This window comes from Leuresthes tenuis, unplaced genomic scaffold (assembly GCF_036924035.1).
Source record: "Leuresthes tenuis unplaced genomic scaffold, fLeuTen1.0.hap1 SCAF_10, whole genome shotgun sequence".
In the NCBI taxonomy this organism is placed as follows: domain Eukaryota; kingdom Metazoa; phylum Chordata; class Actinopteri; order Atheriniformes; family Atherinopsidae; genus Leuresthes; species Leuresthes tenuis.
The window spans coordinates 35,871,587-35,891,352 of NW_027325364.1; the positions used below are offsets into that span (position 1 = coordinate 35,871,587).

Consider the following 19,766-nt stretch of genomic DNA (forward strand, 5'->3'; position numbering starts at 1 on the left):
ATACTTTGTGGTGTGGTTGGTAATTTGAGTTCATGTATGGGAATGAAATTACCTTTCTTATATTTCATGTCTGCATTTTCTTCTTTCCAGCAGCTTTTATCCTTAATTTCATCTAGGTTTAGTTTTGATTACCAGTAGTATTATTTCAATAAACTTATTTTTTCATTTAAACCTACTGTCTCTGCCTCCTCAGTCCCAAACTGTGTCCTTTTTCCACCACTCTTTGTCACAAATGGGAGAGCAAAGACAGCAAAGATGAGCATTGATAGACCAAGTTAAAGTAATTTTACCATGACTCCAAATAAGTTGTGATGTTTGTGTGAAATGTTTGTGTAATGTTTTACATCCAGTGAGTTTCACTGTAAAATAATACAATTATTAAAAGTGTGAACTGCCAGTCAGGATGGAAGTTTCAAAAGTCTGTGTCTGAAACCACTGAGAATGTATCAAATCTGAATGAAAACAAGTGCAAATTATTTGATTATCGTTTATTCACTGAATTTATTTAAAAATGTTCATTTGCTAAATCAAATATTCAATCTGTAAAAATTGTATGAAAAAAAATGTAAATATTGAAAAAAATGTTTAATCTAACTCTCTGGGTACTCCGGCTTCCTCCCACTGTCCAAAAACATGCATGTTAGGTTAATTTATGTCTCTAAAATGGTCCTTAAGAGTGAGTGTGAGCATGTGTGTTGTTGTTTGTCTTGTTTGTCTCTGTGTGGTCCTGTGATGGACTGGCGACCTGTCCTGGCTGTACCCCGCCTCTCGCTCGATGACCGCTGGGACAGGCTCCAGCCCCCCTGTGACCCAACAGACGGATTAAAATGGATTTAAAATGGATGGATGGATGCTTAATTTAAATTTGATGCCAGCAACTGTTTTAAATTTTATCCTACAAGCTTGGTATGTTGGACAAACAGGATTACTCGTGTGGGGTTGACATCAATGTAGGATACAGCAAGAAGCTCCATGTGGGCCATTATGCAACCAGCTGCATTCCTGACTGGGAGACATGGTACAAGGAACAGTTTCACTGTTTTTTCTAGGATAGTGTCTAATGGAGAAAGACGTTTCAATGAAAAAAACCTTAATAGCACTGATTAAGGAAGTATTAGGCTGATGAAAATAGATAGATAGATAGATAGATAGATAGATAGATAGATAGATAGATAGATAGATAGATAGATAGATAGATAGATAGATAGATAGATAGATAGATAGATAGATAGATAGATAGATAGATAGATAGATAGATAGATAGATAGATAGATAGACCTGAAGCCTAAATTTGATGATCTGAAACAACCAAACCCCTTTTAAACTGTAACTTCAATGATAATATTGAAGTCCATTGGTGGGCTTTATAAATCACATTATATAGTGTTATGGCAGATTTCTCTCCCGCTGACAAAACAAAATCTGATTACATTATTTACTGTGTTAAAACCAGTTTAAAGCAAAAAGTCAGATGTAAAGAATTATTGTGTATTGGTGTCCAAAAGATAATAGTATAATTTCATGGTTTGAACTGACTCGAAAAAAAGACCAGAAGTTTTGACCAGAAGTACTAGGTACTTGTAACACTTCTTTTTCCATTGCTGAAAAGGGAGTACTGGGAAAATTAGGCAAATTATGCCATTAACTCAAACAGACATCCTCTTGGACATCTACCCTAATATGACTGCTTTCTATAAGATTGTGTTGAGCTGCTGTCACCTGATCCTTAGAATATAAACATAAACCCATTAATATATGTTGGAAGAAGGGAAATGGGCAAGAGTGATGAGATGATATGTGACGGATAGATGCCTGTGTCAGAGTATTTTCAAAACAACAAGAGTTCTGGGGTGTACTTTGAATGTATTGAATGAACCTTGAATATATGGAATGAACCTTTGAATATATTGAATGAAACTCTGAATATATTGAATGAAACTTGACTGACGTCAGACTTCACGGAAGTGCCAGCGGCCATCTTGTCTAAGGTGTGGATACTGTGGCGAAAAGCGAATGACAATGAGTCAGTCCGCTCGGAATTTTGTAGGAGGAATATTAAAGTATGAGGACATCATTAACACACTGGCGAATGCATGTACGGGCCAAAATCCTCCCGATAACCCTGCCCGTTCTTCTAACGAAGAAGTCGTGGCAGACTTACGACAACAGGCCAGGCAGCTGTTTATCAGGCCAACCTCAGCATGCCTTCAACCTCTCAGGAGTGCCCCAAAACAGTCCCTGTGTGCAATCTCCACCCGTAAACAAGAAAGGACCCAACAGACAAGATGTTGGAATAGATAGGCTTTATTTAAAACAACACGAGGGCCCTGATGTGATATAGACAATACCTCACTGCAGCCATGAAGAGCCCTGGTAACACGGATTCTCCTTAAAAAAACAAAAGCAGAACTACTAACAGAACAGTCTGCTGTGTGTAGAGGTCTGTATGTACGTCTGTGTAGTTAGCTTGATAAAGTTTTCAGTTGATTTAATAAAGGTGAAACACAGTGAATGGCCGTGCGTAATGACACTGCGCTCTGACGCGGCACTTCTCCAGCACTGGAGAAGCTGCTGAGGCTACAGGGATTTCGTGAACTGAAAGAGAAGCTCTTAATATATTGTTTAGATACAATAAGAATCACCCACATTCATAGACCAATGTAGGCTGAATATTTAGTTTAGTATTGAACGTATTCGATGATCCGCGACACAGCTATGTTCACGTTACTCACAGCAGATTACGGACAGACAAATGCATCGTTCCCAAAGTGGACATTGTGTCACGGATCATCATATACGTTCATTACTTAACTAAATATTCAGCCTGCATTGCCGTTTTGGGGCACTCCTGAGAGGTTGAAGGCATTCTGAGGTTGGCCTGATAAACAGCTGCCTGGCCTGTTGTCGACGACTTCTACGTTAGAAGAACGGGCAGGGTTATCGGGAGGATTTTGGCCCGTACATGCATTCGCCAGTGTGTTAATGATGTCCTCATACTTTAATATTCCTCCTACGAAATTCCGAGTGGACTGACTCATTGTCATTCGCTTTTCGCCACAGTATCCACACCTTAGACAAGATGGCCGCAGGCACTTCCGTGAAGTCTGACGTCAGTCAAGTTTCATTCAATATATTCAAAGGTTCATTCCATATATTCAAGGTTCATTCAATATATTCAGAGTTTCATTCAATATATTCAAAGGTTCGTTCCATATATTCAAGGTTCATTCAATATATTCAGAGTTTCATTCAATATATTCAAAGTTTCATTCAATATATTCAAGGTTCATTCAATATATTCAAGGTTCATTCAATATATTCAGAGTTTCATTCCATATATTCAAGGTTCATTCAATATATTCAAAGTTTCATTCAATATATTCAAGGTTCATTCAATATATTCAAGGTTCATTCAATATATTCAGAGTTTCATTCCATATATTCAAGGTTCATTCAATATATTCAAAGTTTCATTCAATATATTCAAGGTTCATTCAATATATTCAGAGTTTCATTCAATATATTCAAGGTTCATTCAATATATTCAAAGTTTCATTCAATATGTTCAAAGTTTCATTCAATATATTCAAGGTTCATTCAATATATTCAGAGTTTCATTCAATATATTCAAGGTTCATTCAATATATTCAAAGTTTCATTCAATATATTCAAGGTTCATTCAATATATTCAGAGTTTCATTCAATATATTCAAAGGTTCATTCCATATATTCAAGGTTCATTCAATATATTCAGAGTTTCATTCAATATATTCAGAGTTTCATTCAATATATTCAAGGTTCATTCAATATATTCAAGGTTCATTCAATATATTCAGAGTTTCATTCAATATATTCAGAGTTTCATTCAATATATTCAAGGTTCATTCAATATATTCCGAGTTTCATTCAATATATTCAGAGTTTCATTCAATATATTCAAGGTTCATTCAATATATTCAAGGTTCATTCAATATATTCAAGGTTCATTCAATATATTCAAAGTTTCATTCAATATATTCAGAGTTTCATTCAATATATTCAAGGTTCATTCAATATATTCAAGGTTCATTCAATATATTCAGAGTTTCATTCAATATATTCAAGGTTCATTCAATATATTCAAAGTTTCATTCAATATATTCAAGGTTCATTCAATATATTCAGAGTTTCATTCAATATATTCAAGGTTCATTCAATATATTCAGAGTTTCATTCCATATATTCAAGGTTCATTCAATATATTCAGAGTTTCATTCAATATATTCAAGGTTCATTCAATATATTCAGAGTTTCATTCCATATATTCAAGGTTCATTCAATATATTCAAAGTTTCATTCAATATATTCAGAGTTTCATTCAATATATTCAAGGTTCATTCAATATATTCAAGGTTCATTCAATATATTCAGAGTTTCATTCAATATATTCAAGGTTCATTCAATATATTCAAAGTTTCATTCAATATATTCAAGGTTCATTCAATATATTCAGAGTTTCATTCAATATATTCAAGGTTCATTCAATATATTCAGAGTTTCATTCAATATATTCAAGGTTCATTCAATATATTCAGAGTTTCATTCTATATATTCAAGGTTCATTCAATATATTCAAAGTTTCATTCAATATATTCAAGGTTAATTCCATATATTCAGAGTTTCATTCAATATATTCAAAGTTTCATTCAATATGTTCAAAGTTTCATTCAATATATTCAAGGCTCATTCAATATATTCAGAGTTTCAGTCAATATATTCAAGGTTCATTCAATATATTCAGAGTTTCATTCAATATATTCAAGGTTCATTCAATATATTCAGAGTTTCATTCCATATATTCAAGGTTCATTCAATATATTCAGAGTTTCATTCAATATATTCAAGGTTCATTCAATATATTCAGAGTTTCATTCAATATGTTCAAAGTTTCATTCAATATATTCAGAGTTTCATTCAATATATTCAAGGTTCATTCCATATATTCAGAGTTTCATTCCATATATTCAAGGTTCATTCAATATATTCAGAGTTTCATTCAATATATTCAAGGTTCATTCAATATATTCAGAGTTTCATTCCATATATTCAAGGTTCATTCAATATATTCAGAGTTTCATTCCATATATTCAAGGTTTATTCAATATATTCAGAGTTTCATTCAATATATTCAAAGTTTCATTCCATATATTCAAAGATTAATTTCCTGAACGGCATGCCATATAAATTATATATATACATATATATATATATATATATATCTAGTGCGTATATATATGCAACCTTGATCAGTCTATTTCTTTTTAACAGTTCAACTTATAACTTTGGACAATTGTTCTACACTGTACTGTCTCAAAAATAAAAAAAGCCAAACTTCATGGTTTAAATGGCCCTTTATGTCAGAATCTAAAATCCAATTGTCAGCATCAAATCTGTCCTGAATTAGGTTAGTTAATGAGAACTGTGTTTCCCTGTTAAGTCAGGTCTAAGTGTCAGACGGGTAGGCAATGATTTTCCATCGAAGACAGAGCCGAAGACAGTTAAAGATTTACCTGGCTCCTCATCCATGTCCCACCCACATGACTGACAGCAACTTCTCAGTCAGTCATAATAATGATAAGTTTTGCTGAGTATTTTATTACATATAGATGTGATGACAGAGTCTTCGGGCCAAAACTTGTAAACGGGGATGAAGATTGTGTGTAATAATTAATCGTTCTTTATAAGGTAAGAACTACATTTCCCTGGAAGCCTTAAAAGTGCAATTTCCTCAAAGCGTCCCGGTAGGTGTAGTCATTTCATAACACAAACATAACCATAAGTGTGCGAGAAGACCCTCCTCCTGTAAGTGACCACAACAGTCAGGGAGCTTAAAACCCGCCGGCAGAGCGCACTGCCGCTCACACTCAGCTGCAGTGCCGCTGACGTATTGGGCTCCGATTGCTTTGCCAATTTCTGGAGAAGTGCACAAAGCGACGACATGGTAAAAGATGCAAGAGCTAGCTGGGACAGCCCCACGGAGTTTTTCCTGGCATGTGTGTCGTATGCAGTCGGACTGGGAAACGTATGGAGGTTTCCTTACCTCTGTCAGATGCACGGCGGAGGTAAGTCTCAGACCACAACCGTGTAACTCGCGGTTCATTTTTCTAAACTATGCGCCCTGAAATAACATGCCTATGAGCCGTAAGAAGATTAGTATTCACGCGCTCTAATTTCTTTTTATATAGTGGCACCAGTACATTTCCAGTTTGGGTGCACATCCTGTTAGAGTCATTCATTCAACGTATTCTTATTATCTTATTATGATGTTGACTAACGCTTGTTTAAACATCTCTGTGCTCTCTATATTTTACCTAATGTTTTAAAGATCACATCTTAATATTCTGTAGATTATTCAATAATCGTAGTGATGGGGTGAGCATATATATCCTGGGTTACTGATTTATAGCACTTATTCTGAGTCCTGTAGGTGGTCTGATGGTAAATTTCCATCATGAATCCTGTCAGACTGCCTATTGTTACCACACACTTGTATTACAGTCACAAATAATTGCAAACCACATTCACATCACATTCCACATACTACAGAAAACATTTACTTGAATAGATATGTAAAGATGCAAAACACATTAGAAACAGATCAGTTGCCTCATTCACTTCCTTATTAGACTCTATTTTAAATCGTGGACTAGATAGTAGATAATGATTATATACATTAAAACACTATTTTGGTTAATCATTAGGAAATGATCATGTTGTAATTATCAGTCAGATTCTCATTTGCCCCTGAACAACCCTCATCATCCCAACAGAACCAGAACCTGTTCGACCTTTGCTCTGTACTTCTGCACTGCAGGGACACTCACAGAAGTAAACTCTGTAAATGTGGTGTGTTGCTTAAAGATGTAGGATCCACTGCCGGACTTGATGCTTTTGTTTTAAGTGATTCTGTGGGGGTGTTCTTAAGTTTCTTCATTATTTTAAAGTGAATGTCATGCATCCTGTTTTATAGCGTGTCTGAAACATGTGAGTAAGATTTTTCTTTTCAGAATAGAGACAGATTTTGGCGCAGAAATGAGCATAGCATCTAAAGTGTACAATCTGTTTTTGTGGTCCATTATGTGGCTGCTAATACTTTCTGCTTTTTCAATGAAAATTCTAAATACCAATTTATCCTCACTTTCTCCTCTGTTCTTTACAAGTTTTGGACTAAATACACTTACTCGGTCACAGTGATATTAATTATTTCCCATAATAAAGACACTGTTGAATAGCATCAACATTGTATTACTGTACAATGTTATCAGATCAATTTAAAGTTGGACATGTTTCCCCTGCTGGCATCAGGAATCATGGCAGCTTATTTTTATTCAGCTTGATTGTTCTACGCAGTCCTGCAGCTTGACTTAAATCTTTAAATGTTGTTGAAGCTTGCTGCTTGGAACCTAAAGACCAACTCCCCCTGCAGGTTGACTGTGGAAGAAATCATGTCTGTAAGGCAGAGAAAAGTGTACAGCTGTTAAAGATAATTAATGGTACACTGTTCCTCTTTTTCTTTATTTATTCATTCATTCATTATCTTGATTTAACACAAATTCTACAAAGTTAAGGGATAGAGAAACCTGAATTATTTCTCAGTTGTGTGCAGTGCCAATAATTCTAACTCATCCTATCAGCTCTGTTGTGTAAAATAAAAAGTTTCAGAACAAACACCAAATATTCCATTTATAGTAGAATGATAAGATAGTTTCGCAGCATATCAAGGTTGATTTTCAAATACAAATGGTGCTCCGAAAGTGCTTTTTCTTCCAATAATAAAATTAGCACTCGAAACTTGATAACTTTTTACTGAATAAGAGACATTAACCCTCAGTACACGGTGTTGTGATGTAGAAGTGGTCCTTTGACAGTGATAAGAATGAGTTTGTGTCTGAGCAATAACAAATAAGATGAAACTTTCATGAGCTAGCATCGAAACTAGGTAATGTTCAGCAGACAGTTGGACCGCAGGTACAGCCATGTCAAGTACCTTCTGACCTGTTGGCACTGTGTGTTTTACCCACAGGCTCTGCACTACAATCCAGGATCAGGGTTAATAGCAATTCAGTTGGTCCTTCTTTAGCAGCTATAAAGTCTTCAATACTTTGAGAAAAATGTGGTGGGTGATGGTGGGTGGTCCTACTTGATGCTCCAAAATACACCACCAGTGATTAAGATTAGACAAAACTGTGTGTACACTCAAAGGCAGAAATGTGTACACATATTATTGTCTTCAGTTTTGTAAATCTGTGTTTATATACACTTCTTTTTTACAACTCTCAACCTAGTGAAACCTTTAGCACATGCATGAACCTGATTTTCACTCCCATTTCAACCATGTATGGATGCAGACACTCCCCTCATTTGGCATATTCTGAGACATTGTTTGCACCACAAGTAAAGAAGAAGCTCAGTTTCACAGAATATAAACTGAGACCCTGATGGTTATTATCTTGGGTCCAAGCAGTCTCACTCAGCTGACATTCATAGCACTCATTCTTGTTTAAATGTTCCATGATGTAAAAAGCAGCACGGAGTCCTGTCTGTCCAGTTTTTCCTTATCTGTCAGCAGCCAACACATTGACAACTTCTTCTCTGATTAAGTGCTTTGTATGTTGGGATAGTACTTATGAACAAACCATGAGGTACCTGACTTGTTCCTCACTCATTCGTATGTGGGTAGTAGAGTGTTGGTGGTATGCATGTACAGACCATCAACAGACCAACAAGACAATGCAAATAAAAGCAAAATAGTCTAAGGTGTAAAATATATTCAAAATATATATAAGTGTCAGGATTAAACCAGGCCAAGCAACTGATTTTCTGATTTTCACCCTTATGAATGTAGACTTTGTCAGTATACTTAAACCCTTTTTTGCATCACAGGGTTTTAAGGTTCTACTATGTGAAATACAGAGATACAAAATATGTTTGTTAGAGTTCAGGGGACAAATTACAGAATCATCTCATTGAATAATGAATGAGAAAGGGGCTGTGGACTGTGGGCGGAGTGGGAGTGGGATTAAGGTGAAGGAATGTTACATAAATACACAGTTCAAAGGTCAATCTTATGTGAGAACTTTCTGGAGTCTTAGATTGTCTTCATACAATAGGTTTGAACGAGAAACACATAGTAAGGTGTTTTGTAGAGCTTAAAATAAATACAGACATTTACCATTTACTGTCATTCTCAATTAAAATACAATAACTCACAATAAATTATCGCACTGGACTTTGCAGTTTAAAGTTTGCATATTTCTCTGTCAGGTTATATAAGATTATATAAAACCTAACAACTGTTCACCACCAAAACACTGACGGGTACAGTGGACAGCTGATTATAGTCCATATTTCGCGCACTATTTTCAAAGACAGGTGTTCCAAAAAAGGGGGCAGATATAGTTTGTTTGCTGGCCACCGTTATGCTTGTTACTAAATATAAAAATTTAATTGAAAGGAAAATTAAGTGATGCTTTTATACTTTTCTTCCCAGTTACTACTGCTTGAATCCACAAATATAAAACAGTGGATAAAACACCATGGGTAGGAACAAACAAGGACAGAAATTACAATGACATGTCCCATAAGTGTTCAAGGTGGACATAATGTGATTGGATGGGGGGATTGTTGTGTCTTTAATGGTCCTTCACAGATCATTGAACAATGAGAACACATCTACTGTAATTGCTCTCCTGATGTGTAACTTCCACACCAGAAACCAGTGGAGTTGTGACAGCATGCACTCAAGGTTGGAATGAAACAACTGAACCTTGGTTCACTGACTCCTTAAAATGTCGCTGAATCATATTTTTGGCATTGATGTTGAAATGTTGGTGGATTATGGATTATCTGATTCAGTAAGAATGCATCAACTATTTATCCGACCATACCAATTAAAAACTTTTCATTTTACAGTGCACATGAACAATTTTTAACAATGTGACAAAAGATCAAGAAGGTGATGAACATTTACAAAAACCAAGTCAGCCATCTGCTTCTACCTAATGATTATGAAAGGTCCATGATGCCCTTTTAGGTTTATTGAAAATATGACGATAAAGACATACATGTAAAGCTGAGTAAATATTCATCCGTCACTCATTAAAAAATTTCATTGTACTTAGATTGAACTATGCTCTGCCTGCAGACTGAGCCTGCTGCACTCTGACAGCATGGTGGTGACTAAAAGGCTAACATGGAATTAGAAGATTTTTGCTGATTAGTTGAACTTTGATATCTGACACGGCAGGGTGTTGAATCACAGTTAAATTTTCAATATTAATAGACTGTTATCTTCTAAGCTCTACAGAGTTTATTTGTTTTAGAGTTCAAGTACAACTGCTGGGCTTTAAGAAGGAAAAACTGTTTAAATGTTTTTTTAGTCTTGCAACTGAAACTCTGGCTCTGATATGGAAAAACAACCTGCCCTGGCAATAAAATGTGCATCAACTACAAGTCTTGCTCAGCAGCACTGTAATGATTTATTAGCATAAACACTGATTAGAAAAACAACTTTCAATTTCACTCCTCTTCCAGACAAGTCAAAGAGATGGGTCAATGTGTAAAACAAGTGATCAATATCAATGAAATATCCAATCCAATCCAGCTTTATTCATAAAGGTTGAAACAAGTGAGTTGAACCAAAGTGCTGTATAGTCAAATACATACATACACACACACACACACACACACATATATATATATGAAAACACAGATATAAGACATACAAATGCAAACATAAAAACACAACTTGAATAACAACTTGAAACAAGAGTTCAAAAACTCACATTGTGATAAAAGCTAAAAAAACAAATGTGATTGTAAAAGAGATTTATAATCAGGAAGAAAAGAAGCCTTCCTGACACCTAAATATCCTGGTAGTACTGAGGCTTATCAGATACAGCTTAATCATTTCTTAAGATTTTATGATTCCACACACCCTAACACCACAAGTATATGATATATGGTGTGATTCAGAAGGAAGTCGTGCAATAACTGGGTTTGTTTAGTTTTTATGATGTTATCTTTGTAGTAAGCTTACAAAACATACAACATAACTGTAGATCAAGTGGCATGCCAATGAACTCATAATGATGACTTCCTAGTACTTTGATTGACTACGTGTGTGCTTTCGTGCACCACGTGTTAATACTGGGAAGTTCAAACTGTTTTGGCCCTTTGCACACAAACATTGGTATTTGTATTAACAGAGTTTTTCTGTACTGTATCGTCTAAAGAAAAGTTTTCTGCAACTGTGTGCAAAACATTTTTTAAACACAGGCAAGGGTGAAAACGCTTTATAACTCTGTTTACAGTGATGTGTGAATGGGGTATCCATAGTTCTTGACTCACCTCATCAGAGCATGCACCATTCTCCCCTTTGTTTACACCAACAAGATGCTAACCTTGGAACAGGACTTACTACATATTTGTACATAAATGTACAGTCACTTACCAACTATGCTGAGGAACGGAGGCATCAGAATGTGCTACAGAGGTCAATGCTCCATCATTTACCACAGAACAAGTTGCCACTGTTGGCCAGTTTTGGACGTGAGCCGTTTAGACCAATTGTTGCTGGGACAGATGGAAGGGGATGTTTTTTCAGAATGGTGAGAAAGTTTTAGCCTTTTGTCTCTAAGTGAACTGCTTCCCCCTCACACTGAGAGAAGGCGGTCAGAAAAATTTCACCATGAACCATTTATCAGGAGAGGGAAGATTATGCACGACAGCAGCACCTTTAGCTTGTGGTTTGGAAATAATCAGGCAAGTGTGTTCCACTGGTGCGTTAGCCATTAGCTGTCTCCATTGAACTTGTTCTGGATGATACTCTTTTCTGAGTGCGTTTTGCATTTCCGTGGGAAAAAGATTTTTATTTTTCATTTTTTTCAAAACATAAAAAAGAACTTAGTTTTTGAAAATATTCATGTACTTATGGACTTGACTTTAGCCTTAGTGCACCTCTTCACTGACAAAGATCTGAGCTCTTATGTGTACACTAGAAAAGACTACCTCCTGGTTTTGCTGCGCTCTTTCTGAGGATGTATGTAGTGCAGCTGCTTTGGCATCCCTGTGAACCTTCACAAGGTGTCAACAGCTGAGTCTGACTCAACGCAGCCAATGTGTGAGTTATTCCGTGTTTCTCATTGCTGTCGTGGGCCTACTTTTGTTTGCTCTCCCCTCCTGTGGCCCTGGCTCATGCTCATGAGTGCTTTTTTGCCACATAACCATTAACAGTGAACAGATTGCTCAGCTGATTTGTTCAGTTTTAGTTAGACAAATATCTTTTTTTCCTCCACCATCTTCATGACTGATTTGGTATGCTGTAGTCGCATGTTTACATTTAATAAAATTAGATAAAACAAGTGTTTGCACATGTGAGCAGGGATGAAAATGAAACTTTGATCATTTTTTGTCAGTCTGCAGCGATGGTTGGCCCTGCCTTTTCTCCCCTGTCAGCAGTTTGACAGAGAGTATGACGATGTGAGGCAGATGACATCACAACCACACGTGTAATTGAGTATAACCCTAACTTGAGGGTGGAAGTCACATGGTTACACTGCAGGAGGTTCGCTTTCATTCATAAAAACAAGTTATGTGTGAAAACACAAATATCTCGGGTCCACCCATGTAGTCAAAGGTTGTCTGTGTGATTGTGCAGCTGTTGAACACCATTTCAGAGAAATGTTTTGTTATATTGTTATTTCTGAGTATACTATTCTGATTATACTGGAAACAAATGTCCTTATTTTATGTTATGTGTGTTTTTTTAAGTTTTTGCTCTGAGTCAGCTTAATGATATGTTGCTATTTTCAGGGGGGTTCTTGATTCCATATCTCATCATGCTGCTTCTGGAGGGTGTGCCTTTATTCTATATGGAGCTTGCCATTGGTCAGAAGATGCGATTAGGTAGCATTGGGGCATGGACTGCTATCAGCCCTTATTTGGGAGGAGTTGGTAAGTGTTAACTTCTACATTGTACTGGCAACAGTGCATGTAAATCTACACTTGGACTTCTCACTCCATGCACATAGATAATAACTAACAGTACTTTTGCCTAACCGTTGGCAGCAAGCAGCATGTGATGTGAAGTGTAAAATACAGTAAAGGAGATGCTTAGGCCTCTGGTGCTTTGTGTTGTTTGATTACTTGGTTTAAACTATGCTCCCTGAATGGAAAACCATTACTTTTCATTGATATAAAGATATAAACCAAACGTCTGGCAGCCTGGGCTTTCAGGGAGAGTACATCAAAAACGCTGGACTTAGTTATTGATGCATAGAGCTTGAATGCATATGAATCAGCCCAGACGCACAAAGGTGTAAAATGTAGAAAAACTTATTTTGTATGGCCTTTGATCTTTAATTTTCTCTGTAATTCTCTTGTTTTAGGTCTTGCTAGTGTTGTGACATCCTTGTACCTGTGTCTCTATTACAACATCATCAATGCATGGAGTTTCTGGTATCTCTTTCATTCATTTCAAGTGAGCTGCTAACTAATAAACTATCTTAGTTTTGCTGTAGCACATACAGCTGCTTTATATACACAATGCTGGATCTCATTTGGACTGTATGGTAACACATCTCTGCTTCTCTTTGTTTGTTCCCATCCCAGTCAGTCTTGCCCTGGTCAGTTTGCCCCATAAATTTGAACCGGACAGGACCTATAGAGGAATGTGAAAAAGCTTCACCCACCCAATATTTCTTCTACAGGGAAACACTGAATATTTCTCCCTCCATTCAAGAGAATGGAGGCATTCATACTGGTCAGGCACTGTGTCTCCTGCTTGCATGGGTGATAACATACCTATTCATTATTCGTGGACTAAAGTCAACTGGAAAGGTAAGACAGCTCCCTGCCTTTTATAGACATGTTTTCTTTCTATCTATCTATCTATCTATCTATCTATCTATCTATCTATCTATCTATCTATCTATCTATCTATCTATCTATCTATCTATCTATCTATCTATCTATCTATCTATGTATCTATCTATCTATCTATCTATCTATCTATCTATCTATCTATCTATCTATCTATCTATCTATCTATCTATCTATCTATGTATCTATGTATCTATCTATCTATCTATCTATCTATCTATCTATCTATCTATCTATCTATCTATCTAACTATCTATCTATCTGTCTGACTGACTGACTGTCTGTCCCATATCTATAAATAGATAGATAGATAGATACAGGGTGCGATTTGCTTCCCCCCCTCTGGTTTACACGTCCTACTCTCTGCTGAATTACCCCCCCCTCCACACGCACACACACAAAATAATTTCACCATTACATCGTAATTATTAACAACCAAAATACAAAGAGTCCGTGTTCATTTCGATTGTGTTTTTGGAAAAAAGTGAATGAAACCTAGAGTAGCATATCGTCATATTTTACAGGAACACAACAAAAAAATTCAGAGAAAAAATATAACAGAAGATGAAACAAGATCTGATATTGCTGATTGGATGGTGGACAGCAGCATCTCCCTGGCTGAGAAGATAGATAGAAAACATGAGCTCCCAGGCCGAGGTGTCACTTGCTAATCCCTCGCCCCCCGAAACTATGGCTGGGGGCTGCATTGAGCCGGGTCGCTTCGCTAAATGGCGAGAGGGTTGAGAGTGGCTTACTGGCACCACAGACAGGTCAGTCCAGTGCACAGCCTGCTCTGAAATGAAAGAACTGGGTCCCTATATTCAAGAGAGGCTCCACATTGACCCTTCCTATTTTTTTTTTGGCAAATTCAAAAACAAAATTTTGAGAAAATATTTCTGCAAGTACCGTGGTTAAGTTCAAAATAGGCCTACCGCCTTTATGTAACCTAAGTGTAAGGTTGATCTACACAAGAATCAATTTTTCAATCAGTTTTCATGTTTTCACACTGTTGTGTAGTAATTTTTCTGAATAAAATGTTTCTCAAAATCCCCCCCCTCTCTGTTTTTTTCACAAATCGCACCCTGGATATATATATACTGTATATATAAATATAAATATCTATATTTATATTGTACTGTACACATCCATTTGAATATCAGCATTACTTTGTTCTGTTTGGCTTCTGTAGGTTGTCTACTTTACAGCCATATTTCCATATGTGGTCCTCTTTATTTACCTGATTCGGGGCATCACCCTTCATGGCGCTATCAGTGGTGTCAAATACATGTTCACACCCAAGGTAAGATTGGATGTGGGTCTAGGAATATAGAGAAAAAGCGCTGAATTTTTTCAGGTTGACTGTAGTGTCTGTGTACTGTCATTTGCTGACATGTGCTTGTGCATTTCTGTGATTGTAGATGGAAGAGCTCGCCAATCCTACCACATGGATAAATGCGGGCACTCAGATCTTTTTCTCTCTGGGTTTGGGTTTTGGGTCACTCATAGCTTTCTCCAGCTACAACCAGTACCACAACAACTTTGAGCGCCAGGCCATAGTTATCTCTCTCATCAACAGTGGGACCTCCATCTTTTCTAGCATTGTCACCTTTGCAATCTATGGTTTCAAGGCCACTGTCAACTATGAGAATTGCCTGGAAAGGTATGTGTGTTTTATGTTAAAGTATGAAGATAAGACCTTTACACCTGTATGCATGAGTGTGAATCTGGATGTATGTACCATTAAATGGTATACAGTTGTTGTTTCTCATGAGGTAATTTAGGCACCCCAAAGGCAGTAAAAGAAAGTAAAACAACTGGGTCCCTCCGTTGGTCCCAGGATTGTCGTCTAGCAGCTCCTACACCACGCCTAAGACAATCCAAACTCTGTTCATGTGTCGTCCCACGATGGTGGAATGACCTACCGAGCGCTACCAGAACAGGGGCGTCCCTGTCTATCTTCAAGAAGCTCCTGAAAACCCAGCTCTTCAGAGAGCATCTCCTATCCCAGCACTTACCTTGTACTTCCCTCCCCCCTCTATCTCTGCACTTTATCTTTCTGCACTTCCTTCTATGCCTGCACCCTATCTCTACTCTGTCCCCTCTGACAGAGTCGGACTCCTGGGTTCCTTCTATGTAGTTTATTGTTAGCTTTTTATAAAGCTGTTATATCTTCATTTGTAAGTCGCTTTGGATAAAAGCGTCTGATAAATACAGAAACATGAATATAAACATAAAACAAAATATCTGGATGGTTTACATGTGTTGGTACAGTAAGTTAAAAAGCGAGGTAGGTGCAGTGATATAAAGTAATGTAACCAAGAGGCAGAATACTAGGATTTGTTTTATTTATTGTGTATTTTTGTGGACTGACTGTGCAAGTAAGGTGAAAATAGGATGTGATAGCATGGATGTGCAGGTGTACACGAAGCACAAGAGAACATAACAAAAAACAAGTTGTTATTGTGTAGTGAACATCTGGAATGACCTGGTCTGTTTTATTTTTCCTTGTCAGAGATGGTCAGTTTTTCCAGGGCTTCTGGAATTTATTAAACAATTTATGCATCCAAACAGGATCTGGTTTATATTATGAACCACAGAAAGCTTTGCTCAATAGTTACAGAATTGCCTCTGCTTCATGTTCTTGGTGAAAGCCGTATTAAGGTAGTTTTTTTATATATATAATTGTCAATTTTCCTCCTCTTTTAGGTCACGCACATTGCTGTTGAATACCTTCAATCTGGCTGAAGATAGCATCACCATAGACAATGTCTTTGACTGGATTGAGAGGCTGAACACAACGAACCCACAGCAGTTTGCTGAACTTTCTGACAAACTGGAGGAGTGCAACCTTGAGAATGAACTAAACACTGTATGTTCCGAATTTATTTTATTCTTCTAAATAGTACACACAAAAATATTGTTTTTATTTATCAAAATTATTGGAATATACGTGTTTGATCCACCTTTTAATGAAAAGAACACTTTATATGTAATGTAAGGTGATGTACTCTGAAGAGACTTTAGAGATTTAGAAACACAGATTTCTTTGAAAAAGAAATGGTAAATGGTCTGCACTTGTCTAGCCTTTTGTTACGACCAGCTCAAAGTCACAACAACATTAAGGAAAACCATACTGAGTATGATTCAAAAGAATAACATTTATTTACAACCAAAAAGAAGTGCAACACAAACGAAGGATGGGATCTTGTGCCAGGGAGTTGAGAGAGGGAGGACGGAGGAAAGATCCACTTATATAAGTCGCACCCTCAGCTTCATGCAGGTGACCTCAATCATCCCTCAGGGAACTGCACCTTAAACATAGAGACATGGCAGACACATACAAAGGATGGCAACAAAAATATACAGTGACCTGTAACACTTTATAAAACCATTTACACACACACATGTATATTTATATTTACATATATATATATATATATGGATGTATGTATGTATATAATGTTGTAGAGGTGTTTAGAGTGGTGACATGTGAGAACTCAAATGCAACATTTGCTCTGAATTTGCAAATATGTTCCACCCAGTCCTCTAGTAAAATCATCAGCAGGTGAGACAATGTATGAATATATCAGCAAATATTCAGGAGCGTTTACTGCCATCGTGTGTGTGGGTGTGTGTGAGTGTGTGCGTGTGCTACTGCTGACCTGTCTGCTGCTATCTGCTCCAAGCTGGACATGTACAGATACATGCAGTACTAATATCAACACAGTCTAATTTGAACATCAGACATTGTGTCCTGTGCATTCTAGACACCCCTTGTAACTCCCCCTTGTATTTCCGTGCATTTCCGTATGAGATGATCTCCATCAGAAAGCCTCTTACTGTGATGCGCTTGTGTGAACCCGATCTGTGGAAAAAGACCCGATCAAACATGTGAACATTTCCAATATTCATGTGTGAAAGCGGCTTTTGACTTGTGAAGAGGCTGGGGATCAAATTGCCAACCTTCTGACTGCAACTCTATATTTACTTGTAGCCTGTATATGTTTTTGTTACTGGAGAGACACTATTTGTGGCAAATTAATTTAATTAATCTGGATAGGATAGAAACTATGAAAGATATGCAACAACTATGCAAAATAGAACTCTAAACGAATACCATTATTCATCATAAGACATCCATTAACAGTATTACTGACTGTTTTAAGCTATTTTTTTATTTTATTAAATGGCCATGAAAAATATCCCATTTTTAAAGGCTGCAACAGTGGTGAAAATGAATTTTCATAGTGTTTTGCATCATTTCTAAACTCTGATGTATAAAACATAAGCAGTCTTGCTACTGTCATTGCTGGAGTCCCTAGTCAATTAAAGCTGTAGCCAATAGGAATTTTGTATGTTTTCTTGGTCACGATGGGTTACTAGAAGGCTACAAGTCTAAAAATGACAAAACCCTTCTGGTTGCTTATGCTGAGTGAGTCACTGAATTAAATACAAATGAAAGTGTAGCCTGTTGACACTGCTAACTCTGTCTCAAATGCAAGTGAAGTACCACAGTAGCTTCAAGGGCAAATACAAGGCTTCAAGGGTGTTTTTTTAGAGTGGGACTGTGTCCTACTGTGACTTGTGCACAGTCACTGGACTACCAAAAAAACTTCAAAGCTTTAAGATTAAGTTAAAATATTTGTTGCATTTATATTATTTTATAATATTTTTACTGCTATACTTACTGTCAAGCAGCAACTGACACTGCTACCGGAGTTGCTGCTCACTTGCTGCCTCAACTTGTTAGTTTGGTTAATGGTAACACACAAACTAGCTGATGGAGGCTACAGTATACCAACAGTGTGGTATTTGTAAAGAAAGATTTACTTTTATACAAAGGATTTTAAAAATTTTGCTGTGGCAAAGCGGTATAACATTTGTCTAAAGATAAGTAAAGCAGTGGACATATTGTAAAACTGTGATCCAATCCAACACTTTTATGTAGTTGGTGAGAGTCCACGTCTCCGTCTGTTCATCTGTGAAACACCAACTCAGCTGGCCTTTTGTCAGACTTTCCATCTGTTTGTGCCTCTCCTCCCTCTGTGCTCACTTAGCTGCACTGTACTGATGCAGCCACATCCCTGTCTGAAATGATGACATAGATGCAGCCACGTTAACATGCAAACCGTTATCCAGACTGCAGCTCTGCACTGATAAAGTCCTGATTTCATAGCTGTCAGATGGAATCACAGTCATAGGCTAAAAACATCTTTAGATTCTGCTATGTTTACATGTAAAATGGTCACACAGAGAAAGTTGGAGGCGTCTGACAGTGTTCTGACCATCTGTGTTGGTTGCTCTTCTTTCAGTCACTGACCTCTTCCTGAAAGAGTCGTGGTCAGCAGACGAACATTTAGACCTTTACACACTGAAACGGTCTGTAAGGATAGGACTGAAAAACTGGGCTAAACTGAGAGGACAACCTGAACTGTCACTGGAAAAAAACTTTTTCTGAGGTTAATCTGATATCAATGTGCTGAAAAGGAGCATGATATAGGACCTTTAAAGCAATGGCTGTTAAGCTGCAACTAAATTAGTACTCTGAATACAGAGAACGGCTATACACCTCAGACGGTCACCAGGAAAACTCAAGCCTTTGCCAAGAAATGTACCAAACAATGCAGAAGCTTCTTTTTCCTGCCCTATGCAGTGTTTTTGGAGAATGTCTTTGAATGAGGCTTTATTACTGCATCTGCTTAGAATTGTATGTTTTTATAAAAACTAAAGTCACAAATATTTTCTCTTTTTCTATAAACATTCAAGTAAACACAATCACATATACCCATTTTATCAATAACACAATTAGTGTATTATGTTCACCTTTAGTTTAATCAACCTTTAGT

At 36.9% G+C, this 19,766-nt stretch overlaps 2 protein-coding genes across 3 annotated transcripts in view; one reads left to right on the plus strand and one right to left on the minus strand.

Moving 5' to 3' along the window:
• tcaim (T cell activation inhibitor, mitochondrial) overlaps nt 1-19,766 on the minus strand; it is a 382,005-nt gene that overhangs the window by 44,992 nt on the left and 317,247 nt on the right. The gene's annotated exons all lie outside the window — the stretch shown is intronic.
• LOC140316926 (sodium- and chloride-dependent transporter XTRP3-like) overlaps nt 5,972-19,766 on the plus strand; it is a 31,759-nt gene continuing 17,964 nt past the window's right edge. Inside the window, exons 1-7 of the mRNA XM_072395006.1 lie at nt 5,972-6,101; nt 12,853-12,993; nt 13,428-13,519; nt 13,651-13,878; nt 15,110-15,220; nt 15,339-15,580; nt 16,627-16,789. Coding sequence (XP_072251107.1) covers nt 5,978-6,101; nt 12,853-12,993; nt 13,428-13,519; nt 13,651-13,878; nt 15,110-15,220; nt 15,339-15,580; nt 16,627-16,789 — 1,101 coding nt within the window. The 5' untranslated portion in view covers nt 5,972-5,977. The remainder of the gene's footprint in view (nt 6,102-12,852; nt 12,994-13,427; nt 13,520-13,650; nt 13,879-15,109; nt 15,221-15,338; nt 15,581-16,626; nt 16,790-19,766) is intronic.